Source organism: Pleurodeles waltl, chromosome 9, assembly GCF_031143425.1.
Source record: "Pleurodeles waltl isolate 20211129_DDA chromosome 9, aPleWal1.hap1.20221129, whole genome shotgun sequence".
Classification (NCBI taxonomy): Eukaryota; Metazoa; Chordata; class Amphibia; order Caudata; family Salamandridae; genus Pleurodeles; species Pleurodeles waltl.
The window spans coordinates 912,875,658-912,888,996 of NC_090448.1; the positions used below are offsets into that span (position 1 = coordinate 912,875,658).

General features: G+C 44.3%; 1 protein-coding gene across 2 annotated transcripts in view; it reads right to left on the reverse strand.

The window, feature by feature from the left end:
- The window catches only part of ATG2B (autophagy related 2B), an 860,766-nt gene that overhangs the window by 147,022 nt on the left and 700,405 nt on the right, over positions 1–13,339 (reverse strand). For both annotated transcript variants that reach the window (XM_069208269.1, XM_069208268.1), the window contains exon 36: positions 2,456–2,660. In XM_069208269.1, coding sequence (XP_069064370.1) covers positions 2,456–2,660 — 205 coding nt within the window. The remainder of the gene's footprint in view (positions 1–2,455; positions 2,661–13,339) is intronic.

Genomic DNA, 13,339 nt, shown 5'->3' on the forward strand with positions numbered 1-13,339 from the left:
AACAGAGGCATCGCCTTATCATTGTCTGAGCTGAAAATAAAAAACATACTATGTTCCTCAATAGTCTGGAGAACTCAAGTATATGTAAATCACGTCACAAAAGGAAACTTTTTAGTTTCCATTTATTGCAAAAATAAACGTGATTTTGTAAGTCCAATTGATATAATACATTATGAGATTCACAGAGATAAAAGAAAACAGTTTATGGGATGCAGAGAAATGAAAGCTATGTCTTCATATAAACTGTTCACTTGATGAACACAGCCTGTACTAAATACATTGGACTTATAAAATCATGCACATTGTAGGATGATAATATAATTGGTATGAATATACGTATTTTTACATTTATGTATATGTTACACCTTTTTGCAATAAATTGAAACTAAAGACTTTCATTTTGATTTACATTTACTTAAGTGTTCCAGACCATTGAGAAACATTAGGCTGTGCATTGGTTTCACAATCCCCATATCTACACTTTTCTGCAGCAGAAGTGTTGTCTATTGTAGCACACCTTTTACTTTTACTGACCACATTTGCGGAGGGTATGTGCAGGTAGTATATACCACTGCTGCAGTTTGTAACAGTCGTTGAAAATATCGTGTAAAGGGCAAAGTGTCAGAATCTGCAGGATTGCCAAATGCTGCATGCCGGTCAGAGCTGGGAGTGCCTGCATGGCATTGATGTAAAAGGAAAGGGTTGGCACTGGATCCGGTACTGAACCCAATGCGCGTATAAGGGATACAGACAGCACTGAGGACAAAATCCGCTGACAGAAGTCTAACTGGAAGCCCCCCAAGTATCTTTGGAACATGAAAGTGGGTCAGAGGGAACCGATAAAGTGCCAGATATCCGGACTATGGCCTCAACTTATTGCAACTTTGCGAACAGACCTGGGAAATCAGGTGGGCAGGACTAAACTACAAATTGGTGGTAACTGAGAACGATCCTGGGGGGCAGACTTATGCCCCTCCCCTCCCCTCCAACCCCCATTGTCCTGACAGTCTTACTGTGGTGGGAAAGGCGCGAATCCCACTGAGCCTTCTTGTGGTGTTTCTTGGACTTACTCCAAGATGTAGATAATGATGAATATCTGCTGCAGGAATGAACTGGACGTTTCTTGCAACCGATTCCTGGGTGCGGTCTTCTTGTGTTTGGCGATGTAAAGGTTTACCTCACAGGCCCTTATGGCCTTTGGATTCATTCAGGCACATTTGTTGCTGACCTTGGGGTTGAGCTCTGAGCCTAGGCACCACATCACTTCTGGAGAAGAACGAAGTTAGCTCGGAGGCCGATGACAGCAGCGACCTACCGCCAAGCAGGCTTTAAAGTTTCCAGATCCAGTCTAACCCCTGGTGAATGTCAACAAGATGAGGAATCTGTGATTAGAAATATCCACCAGAAGCACAAGCACAGCTTGGAGAGCATATCATTTAACACGTCAGCTCAGTTCTAACGCTTGTAGTGGTCTTTCATTGTTGGACAAGGGGTGAAACCTTTCCCTTGTCGACTCCGTTAGCCATAATCAAGCAGGACCTTGAAAACCCTGGGGGTACATTAGGCAGTGTAAATGATTTAACTAGCCAGCTTTGTGAACAGGGGTAAGCTTTTATGCCTGAGGCTGCAGTCCACCATTGCAGGAGAGAAGTGACCTTTGCTGTTATCACATGTGGTATCTCTTTCCAGAGAGGGAAAGTCAGGAAGAAGGTGATGATGCTTGGACAATCTCACTGATCTGATAGGGAGTGTCTAGATTTATGTACAAGGCAGGTCTGCATTAATCTTAAAGTTTCAACGTTACCACTATCCTGGATTGCGGTGGGAAGGCCTGGCTTCGTTGTAACATGATCATGCAACTGGCTTTCATAATCTATTAACGGTATTTGCACTTGCTGTACCTGGCAACAGAAAACCTATGGTAGTGGTAGAGAACGTTTAGAAGAATGAGGGCCATGGGGCTCTGAAAGACTTGATACAGTGTTCGGTGCCAATATCCTATTGCAGTTATATTGTAAGGCCAGCACGTGAGCCAGATAAGCATTATCCTAACAGAATAAGAAGCAAGGGTGAGGATATGCTGCTTTAAAAGGTAAGTCCCATAAAACATGTAAAAAAACAGAAAGGTAGAAGAATAAGGAAATCCATAAATCTGCTTTCAAAAATGAATGTTAGTTTAGGCTTCACATATAAATAAAAACTGGATCAGGACGAGCATACAGTTTTTATTTCAATAGAGATAAAAAAAGTAAGTGGGGGAAATGCTGCTTGTGCTGCACATTGGTGGTGCTAATGTGCTGGGTATTTGTTTAGAACAACTTTGTGAAGCAGTTACTAAGTGATAGGTCATTCCTACTCTTGGGGATGGGAGAGAGCATACTAATACTGAAGGGCACCAGTCACCAACATACTTGTTTCCATCAATATGATCACATGCACACATATTTCTACATACCTAAAGAAAATAGGTTGATCATTAAATAAAGCCCCTCCTTGGTCAAGATCATTGCTGTCTCCATGCAGTGTACTGATAGAATGTGATGTGCCATTCTGGTATGGCTGAGTTTGTCCTGAAAAAGAGATGACTGGGCGGACATCCTTCAGGCCACTGATGTGTTTAGGCATACTGCAGGTTACGTCAGCGCCTGGCAACTTTTTTACTGAAATTAAAGAAAACAAGTTACTAACCAACTATAAGTCAAAGTTGCAAACTTTAATTACCATTTTATTAGACAAATTTAACTGTAGTCTAGTATGCTATAACACATCTGACTCAATCTGGTACTTAAATAAACAAGTTTTATAATGTGTTTATCGATGAATATAAATTGCAGCTTAGACTAGGTTTTCCACATTGATCATTTCAATACTTGTGCAGTAGTTTAGAAATTAAAATGTCATTGTCATGAATGCTTTTGTTTTTTAATATGTAGGACAAAAGAAACCTTTACTTGACAACGACTTAAGAACTCTGTGGCATGGCCCCTTCTTTTTGCAGACTGGAATACAAGAGGTTGGTAATTGAAAGGAGTTGCAAAAAAGGAATGAAAACTAAAAAAATAGGCGTATCATTTTGATAATTATAATGATAATGATAATTATAAATTCTTTATCTTTAATGATTTTACTAATTTATCTTGAGGACATTGATGGTCACGTGCTGCTCCAATATAAACCAAAGGGACTGCTCCAACCTGCCACCCAAATAAGCACCCCACCCTAGCGAGGAATCTCTGACCATGGTAGCTTGTAGGTAGCTGAAAAGGCGACCTTTCAGGAAGTTCAAGGAATTTATCCACCACTGTGGATCTTGATATGCCAACAAAGGATTCATATGTAGGAATAACTCGCCAGCAAAGAGTTGGGGCTGGATCCCAAGAACGAGATGCAGTTCTGATGGATCTGAAGCCAACAACAACTGATTCGAACACATTCATTTTGGATGAAACATTATCAAGACGTAGTACTGGCTAAGTCAACAGGTCTGGCTTGCACTTGCAACTAAGATAATTCTGGTGATGGATTTCATAGTAATTCATACGGTGTGCAATTATGTCAAAAATTAGTGAGATTGCATGTTATGCCATTGAGCACACTCACAAAGCTCTCATAAGTATTTAGTAGAGCTGCTTCATACCTCATTGCTGGAGAAAAATGAACTTACGGACAGAAAAAACATGTTCTCTCCCAAAGGTTCGAGAAAATACTTTATTAATGATTCAAAGTTTGAACGATATACTGTTAAAAGGCATCGTTTACTGAATGCCGTATCAGAGAAAATGCAAGAGGCATTTTGTAACAGCTAAAATTTGAATTTTATTTTTCAGTTACCTTTTAGGTGTACTGTCATTACTAGGACATAAGGTGACTTGATTATAGTGTCTTAAGTTAGTTTGTTTTTACTCTAATCAGCGTCTTAACTTGTTTTTTGTAGGCTGGTTGCCCCACTTAGCTATTTTCAGAAACAGAACACTACCCTTGTTATGCAGATGATATATTTCTTTCATAGCTGTCTGAAGCTCGTCTATCAACATCTGACAATGACAGCAGTGGCAAAACAATACCAAAAGTGCTGTGACATTACTGAGTGAGAGTGTCTGGCAGGACCAGTGACATTTCATCACTGCAGCAAAAGGTCCGCGCCACAAGAGAGGATGGTAGTGATGCAGGGAGCATGGAAGGAGGCTGGGCTCTAATTTCAGCACTACCGCCCTGTGAAGAGAGTGGTAGCTCTGGTGCATCGCGGACACTCTAACTTCCAGTTTATAGTTAAGACCTGCACTTGGTGCATTTCTCCTATGAACAGCTACTGTGACAAGGAGACCTGAGTAAGGAAGGAATAAAAAAGCACAAGAAAAGGAGAGGTGTGCTCCGGCAATCAACAGGTGAGGGCAGACTGGCAGGTTGAATCATAACTCTGTACCACTGCTCCTGTCGTTATACACTGTTGCAGGCCTGGACTGGCCTAAGCAGCAGCACTAATGCATAACCCCATGAAGTACCAGAATATCAACTGAGTGGTAATACCTGTAGCAGGCTCACATGGAGTGGAGAGAAGGGTTTACTGTGATGAAATCAGAAAGTGAAGAGTAACACCACAGGATCAAATAGTCATTGACAGGAATTTGTGCACTAATAGGACATAAAGATAGGCTATTAACTGGTCTTGCATTAATGAAGTGTGGATTAACAGGAGCACATGTGCAGTCTAGAAGCTTAAATGCTTGAAGGTTAATGACTACACATTAAAAGAAGTACCACCAAAAGTCACAATAAAAATACCACACAAATTTATAACAATAGAAAAAAACTTGATAAGCAAAATGACACCAAACAACAACACTCAAATAACTAAAACAGAAACAAATCCTGATCATTTATAAGTCCCAAAACAGAAAAGGGTTTTGCCACTTTTCTGAAGAAAAACCTTGAAATGTGTTCCAAGTTCTGATGCATAATGTGACTTTGTCAATTTTTTAGAAGAAAAATCCTCCTCAACTAAGCCACCACTAAAATTATAGCTGCCACCTTCGATCTGAAGACCAGGTAACGGAAGCAGGTTGTTCCCACTGGAGCTCTGGTGTTCTGCCCCAATGCACAAAAGGACTTAAGGCCTGATTTGCAGTTTGGTGGACGGGTTACTTCGTCACAAACGTGACGGATATAATGGGATTGTAATACAGCAGACAGGATATCCATCACAAAGGATATCTGTCACATTTGTGACGGAGTAACCCATCTACCAAACTCAAAATCAGGCCCCTAGTTGCTTTTTGTGGAGGTGGGAGGACCTCTGACACGGATTAAGCTGAAATCCAAGTCGGTGCTGTAGAACTGCCAATTGGATATTTTTTCTGACAAGTCAAATGACCAGCTAGGGGCAGAGGTTTTCAGAATTTTTAAGCTTTCTCCTGATAACCAGGAAAATATTGGAGTACTCTTCTAGGGCCTTCTGAACCTCAGGAGAAGGCACCTAGAGACTTTGAAGGAGTCAGGCAGAGACCAACAGCAGTGTCCAGTCCAGGTTCAGTTGCCACCGGTCACTTGGGCACTACAGAAAAAAGGCCTATTGCAGCTGTTTGTGTACCTGTAGCCACACCGGGAGTCAATGAACTGACCATTGGAGCCCACTTCTTTGCCCTAGGTACAAGTGGGGGAAGGTTCAGTTCCTTAGGTCCTATACAACGGGAGCAGCCCGTCTTTTGTTCTTCCACAGGTCCAGAGAATGTTCTAAGGATGGTGCATTGGGGTGCAACATTTATGCATGGCACCAGCTGGTGGGTGGCAGTGCATCCTCTGCACTTTCTAGCCAACGGAGTAAAGGTTTCAGGGGGCAACCAAAGGGCAATCCTACTGACTCTTGAGTAGTTCCTGCTTGCCCGGCTGCAAACAATGTCACAATGCCCTTCACTCTTAAAATCCAAGATTTTAAGAACCCACCCTAAAGTTCTGCCTCAACCCCAGCCTCTAGTTGGCCTGTAATTTGGAGCCTTTTCATCAACAGACCACACTTGGAATACAGCTAACCCTAGTCTACTCGTACTGGCATCCCAGCAAGGAAACAAAACCATCATGGCCAACATGGCGATGTGACTCATTCAGGGGGTGATTCCAACTGGGGCGGGCGGCGGTAGCTGCCCGCCCCGCGGGAACCTTCAAATGGCCGCTCCGCAGTCGAAAGACCGCGGAGGCCATTCAGGCTTTCCCGCTGGGCTGGCGGGCGACCGCCAGGAGGCCGCCCGCCAGCCCAGCGGGAAACCCATCCCCACGAGGAAGCCGGCTCCGAATGGAGCCGGCGGAGTGGGTATGTGCGACGGGTGCAGTTTGCACCCGTCGCGTATTTCAGTGTCTGCATTGCAGACACTGAAATACTTTGTGGGGCCCTCTTACGGGGGCCCCTGCAGTGCCCATGCCATTGGCATGGGCACTGCAGGGGCCCCCAGGGGCCCCGCGGCACCCCCTACCGCCATCCTGTTCCTGGCGGGCGAACCGCCAGGAACAGGATGGCGGTAGGGGGTGTCAGAATCCCCCATGGCGGCGCAGCATGCTGCGCCGCCATGGGGGATTCCAAGGGCAGCGGAAAACCGGCGGGAGACCGCCGGTTTTCCTTGTCTGACCGCGGCCAAACCGCCGCGGTCAGAATGCCCGGCGGGGCACCGCCAGCCTGTTGGCGGTGCTGTCGGAATGACCCCCTCTGTGTCCTAAGTCAGGCTTCTGTCTCCAAGTGGGGGTCAGCTCTGCCCACAGGGTAAGCAACGAACAGAGCCCACTGACTGCTGTTACTATCAGGAATCAGTCCAATAGCCTTCCACTGACACTCCAATCTGGTGCCTGGAGCAAGTCTTACTTACAGCTGTTGGGCTGGCAATGAGTCACTCACTTTCTCCTGAGGTCACTTCAGCCTCTTAGGTTCCTCAGAGTGGTGAGTTACAATCTCGGGTTGCAGACATAATCATTCCACTCTCACGTCTGCCACCTCAGGGTCTGAGCATATGCCTGGCTGTCCAAGACTTCTATGGTGGATAAAAAGTCCCACTCAAAGGTGACATATTTTGTCTTTGTTTTGCAGGAGTCCGTCTGGCCCAACTCCTCTGTCACTGGGAGGGGTGCAGACAGCACCTCCATGCCTGAAATGGCCACACAAGTGCCAGTCTTGGGGTCCTTTGTTGGATTCACCAATGTAACTAATGAGAAATTGTAACCAACCGCAAAATGCTATGCACTGATCGAAAACGTGGAAGCCAGCAGTAAACTTCAGCAAGAAATGAGGGTGACCACGCAAAAAAAGACATTTTCTCACAGTTGTCAAGAAGCACCCAAAATAATAGAATCCATCTTTCAATGCGTACCTTGCCAGCCATAACAGAAAACCAGCCCTGACAGTCCCTTAGTGCAGCGGTTTTCCAGGCACCAAGTAGTCTCTGTATAGCTTCCAGTGCTAGAGTGCTGGAGATTTACATATTTCTTTTGATTCACCAATGCAGTGTAACCAATGAGAAATTGTTACAAACGGCAAAATACTATGCACTGATATAAAATGTGAAAGATAGCAATAAAGTCAATAGCTGCAGTGGACTGAGCTAAAGCCCCTCTCTGTCAACAACTAAAGCTGTAAACCTAGACCTCAAGAGGAGGAAATATTCAACGGATGCAAAACCAGAAAATAAAGATGTGATGTCAAGGCCATTGGGGGGACGACGCCAATAACCATATGTATATATTTATCTAATAATTGTTTAGTGCGAACTTATGCAAAAAGCTGCAGAGTGTTGTAAAGTCGAAGGCAGAAATACAATCAGAGGATGAATGTAGGCAGTGGAGGTGAAGTGGAAAACTATTTACGGTGTCTTGATATAATTGTCTTTTGAGGGTTTCAGCTCTTTTCTAAATTCAATGAGTGTAGTTGTGGTCTGGATAAAGGTCGACATTTCCACACGCTGAATGCATAAACGAAGAATGAATGTTGCACAGCTTAAGTTTTCTTTTACTTTGTCTTCAGTCTGATGGCTGCATGGCTGCAGGAGTGTGCCAAGAGCTACTGGAGAGGTTATGTCCGTTTTGTTTGTGACCCCCCATACAACGCCACTTCTGGAGTTGCTCTGATCCTACCTGGCAAGAGTCCTCAGACTCAAAAAAATTCAAAATCTAAGTCCGAAACCTGGGGACATTTTCATATGGAGATTTTTTGTGACGAATCAGCTTTCAGTAAAACATAACCTTTTCTACTGAATCGGGCACAGAGAAAATCAACCAGTATTCTCATGAATGATTTTGATAATGATACAAGTATGAGTGTTTTCATTTTCATTTGCACATATCCTTGCACTGCTTGTACTTTTTGGTGAAACAGTGGGTTTAAGCCACTGCTTCATAGCGTGCGACATTCCAAAGAGGAGGGCTGGGAACTCGCCAGCTGTGCAGATGTGTTTTTAAGGGAATTCGACCACCCACACGTCATACAAGTTAGCTGGTGGGACAAGAGGGCCTTTATGGTTTCCTGGATTTAAGGTTTGTAGATTATCATTAATGGTCTGTGCATGCCTTTAGGAAATGGTACCAAAGCCTTCATGCTTCACTGAATACAAAATATTAGTAAATGGAACAGCCAAAATATCTGGTCAGGGCTGGAATTGTTGGAATGCACAGCATAGAAAAACAAGCAAGGGGGGGATGGCAAGTGGAGCCATAGCAGGGGGTGCTTTTCCTGGTGCGCCACTTAAGTACCACAATCAAACCAAGTGAACGTCCATCCACAACATAAGAAGGGTACTGACTGGGTCATAAGGTACAGCTAGACTAAGAAAATCCCTTACATACTGGATCCAATATTATTCAGAGACAGCCCATGAAAATCCGAATGAACAGCTTATATTAAAAGTTGGTGTACCACCGGTATCAGACTTGGTGATTATACTCAGAGATGTCACTCCTGCTAGGTTAAGGGAGCATTCGATGACTGTGCATTGATCTTTGCACTAACCTTTTTTTATAGCTTTTAATACAATTTTCCAGTAGCATCAATGCCGATATGACACTTATTTGTAGGTATCAATGTTATATAGAATTAATGTGCAGAAGTAATTCATGAAGCAGATAAGTGTGAGACCAAGCAAAATATCGAGGCTAGAAAAAACGAATGCCCAAAATGTTTTCGTAAAACTTTTTTCAAGTTTGCAGTAATAAAATAAACACTGATAAGCCAACATTAGTAATATTTTCTCTGTATTTCAATACCTCTTTCCACGATATATAGTAATTGGCTGGATCCCTCCTAGCCCCCATTTTCAGACATCACCCCTCCCTTTTTGTCTGCAATACCATGCCACATTGCTCAGATGTTTTTCCCCCAAGCTTTGTACACCATAAACATGAAGAGATCACGACCCTGGTGACCTCCTGTTTGTAACTGTTACACCTAAAAGGGGAAATATCATCTGGCACTGCTCATCTCAGAATGTATGTATGTAACAATGTGAAGTGTTGTGAGGTCACTAGGCCTTAAACTACGGCAACTGCTGCGGGGCAGGCAGTGGTACTGGCTACATAGCGCTCTTGAGTCTAGGAAACAGATATGTAATGTGTGTTACACATTTTGGCGGCGACTTTCAAGCCGGCCTGGACAGCGGACACCACATGCGTGGAGCTGAAACCAAGTGAGTTGGACAATAAATCCCAAGTGGGTTGAGTCAGAGTGCAGCTGTCAAACCAGCGCGTAAGCCCTTCAACCCCAGCGAGACAAAGAATCCTAGCAACCCAGATGAGTATGATTACTGCTATGCATGCCACCAGTACTGCCAACATCGCAGTCAGTAGTAGGAGCTTAATGGAGGCGGGCTGCGTATGGCAGCCTCTCTAATTTTCCAGGCTTGCATGCCAACTTCTGCAACATGCACACTATCAGCACTAGGGAGTGGGAGCCACTCACCGCACCCCAGATCGTGTTCACATCCTTCCTTGCGTGTATGTGTGTCTCCAAGTGAGAAGAAACACGCAGGCTCTAGTAGCGACCGACGCCCGTCCATTGCTGCCTCTAAACATAAGGACGGACTGTTCACCTCTAATTATTGTCCATGTAAAGATGAAGAGAGCCCAAAAGAATGTACAAGAAGCCTTAAAATACACATTCGTTTTTAAGGCATTAACAGGACATTTTGTACATTGTTCAGGTCGCAGGAGTTAAATAGGCAATTGGACAGCAGTGACACTTCGACTTGTTTACTAATTGCATATGGATTTAAAAAATATATATATTTTCTCTCTTTTTCTTTTATTCCTCGACAAACATGGATACAAGTCTTTCAAATATGCAAGCTGCTTTGTTCCATCCTGCTTCTTATCTAATATTGGCACACCACCAGAAGAAAGAGAAGCGTGGATCAACATTTATGAAAACTACTTAGCTCTTGATGGCTTACATTTTCGACCTACAAGGAAATGAGTGCTCTTCGTCAATGCCTTTGGAAAAAAAAGGCCAACATGTTTTCGAGTTCTTGCCAATTGTTCTACGTTCAAACAATGCTTTATTGAAGATGTTTAAGAAGAAGCTAATAGGACACTGTGAAAAATTGAGCTGTTGGTTGAGTGGGGTGGAAACCCTGCTTAAGCAACAACCACAATACCTGTCAGAGCAAGCCACTAAAATGACTAAATTTACTTGTGGTTAACCCTCTGACAGCTTGTCACAAAAGCAGTCAGGCTTTAATTAGAGGCAATGTGTAGAGGATTTATGCAACAAACAAACAGTAATAAAGTGAAAATACAAGACAAATCCCACACCCATGTACAAAACATAGAGTACATTTTAATAAATTATTTCACACCAAAAAAACATCCAATCAGTAGAACCAGATGTACCTTTACAGTTTAAGGTAAAAACTATCTCCTAAAAGGATCAAAGAGACTACTTTGGATATCTAGCTGTGCGCGTCCGTGTCAAAGTCGAAAAAATATGGCTGATTGTGAAGAAGCGCAGGTCGGACACAAGAAGTGGACTGGGCCCAATTGGCACTTACCATTGGACTTCGAAGAAAAATGTCTGAAAAGGTAAAGTTGAAGTCTCTCCCACTCCTTAGAGGTGTGATGCATAGCATACAATAGCAGCAGGGTAATGGTTTGACCAATGAGGAATGGCGTCACGATGTTCAGTAGAAAGAGTGTCCTAGTTCACGGAACCAGCTTATTGTGGAAGAAGGTGGTGTAAGGCGGATAAACACAGAGAGCCAGAAGTTCACTCTCACTCCGAGATGTAGTGATGGCAACTAGGAACATTGTTTTGAGGATGAGGAGCCTTAGGGGTCACCTATGGGGTGGCTCAAATGGAGTGCACATCAAAATCTTAAGGATAAGAATGAGGTCCCATTGGGAAATCACAAAAGAAGAAGGGGGGGGGGGAAACCTCATCAGAACTGGTAATTAAAGTCACTAAGGCTGATTAGATAAACACAAGAAGGCCGAAAGATAACCTTTTACAGTGCCCAAAGCAAGGCCTTGCCAGGCAACTGAAGCAACAAACAATAGAACATCAGGCAACTGGGCCTGGAGGGGTCAATTTGGCATGCACTACACCAAACCACAAAAATGTTCCAGCGACGGGTATACGGTGTTGAGGGATGCCTGGCTGATAAGATGACATTCACTACCTCTGGTGGGAGATCAAAGGCATTCATTCAGATAAACAATCTCCATGCATGAAGGAGGATATTGTGAAGGACAAAAAGGTCTGGATGCATGCAGCTGGGTGCTGGCCCCTGGCAATTTGTCTGCTAACTGGGGAGGGGGGGGGCAAGTGCAAGCCAAAGCACATTGGAGTATATCTGTCAACTTAATTGAAGGGAGGATTGGCTCGGAAGCTGCCTGCCCGATTGCAGAACCACCGCCAAGTAGTCTGTTTTTACCATCAGGGTGGAGAGCGTGAGGTCAGGGACTTCAGCTACCTTACGCATAACCATGGCAAAGCAGGCAGATTCTTCCATGGCTGGGAATAAAGAAAAGGGCTGTTTTTAGGGAGGTATCTAACCCACTAGCCTCTGTCAAGTCCCCATACCAATTGTCCTCGACACAGGACTGTGCAAGATCATCGCCCTGGTCATAGTTATCTAAGTCAGTCCAAAAAGGGAATGCAAAGAATGCTGCCTGCATGTGCAGAAATGGAGACCTCAGTCGGGTTCAGGGAACGATGTCAGCCGAAGCTGGACTAGTGTTCATTAAGCAGGACAATCTGGGTCACCTCTTTTGGCGGAAAGGTCAACATAGATTTCGACATACCCAGGACTACGAGTATGGTTTTGGGCACTGAAAGTATTGTCAGATCTGAAGCTGATGGCAGAAGCGGCTTAGAGGTTCTAGCTGGCGCCTGGGCGAACCCGCCAGTGGAAGGCCCCTCAGCTTCGTGTGGTCACCGGAGGGAGTCAGTAGGAATCCAAACAGCCAGAGCATAGCTGCACACAACTCTTTGATCTGGTGTTGTGTGCTTGAAGGCCCAAAAAGTCAGGTTGTGCCAGAACCAGCTGCAGAATCAGCTTCAAAATCATTTCACTTCAAGTGCGGGAGAGAGGCAGTTGGTGTCATCAAAACACTTCGTCTGGGAAGTGGGAATGGTGTGAGGGAGAGGAACTCTGCTTCAACTTCTTGTGTTTTTGTGTTTACCAGAGGACTTGGAGTACAATGAAGACCAGCCCCTAGAACAGCTGCATCAACTCTGGAAACGGGAGAAGGATCTGGATCGGACCTTGTACTTGGAGCGGTCCTGACACCCCGCCTTCTAGTGCTTCGCAACATAAAGTTTCACCTCAAATTCCCGGATGGCCTTTGGGTTCATTAATGTGCAGTCTTCACAGGTTTGTGACTCGTGGCCCAACGCCAGACACTACAGGTAAACCGAGTCAGGATCTGTCAAAGACATTTGCTTGCAAAATATAGGCCCAACACATCACTTGTGGAGTGGAACTGTGTCAGTACGAAGTCACATGGTTCCAACTAATGTCATGCAGAGGTACTAGGGAAAGGTTTCCAGATCCAGTCTGACAGTGTCGCGTAGGTTCCCATTATGTTAATGAGGCTACTGGATTTGGGCGGCAGAACCGCATAAACTGTGGGTTACTAAGTAAAATTCCACACCATGTGACACCTGTCAGCCTAATCCAGATTTTCCGGCTAACTAGCAGCGCATCATCTCCACCCAAGAGCAGAGATGATTGTGACAATGGGTGCATGACAAGAAAAACTCCTCGGGGGAATCGTGGTCAATCAGATCCCATCCCTTTCTCTCAGTTACGTTAGTCTCACACAGGCAAAGATAACAGAGGCAGAATAAAGTTCAATAAGGGTTTTTTGTAATAAC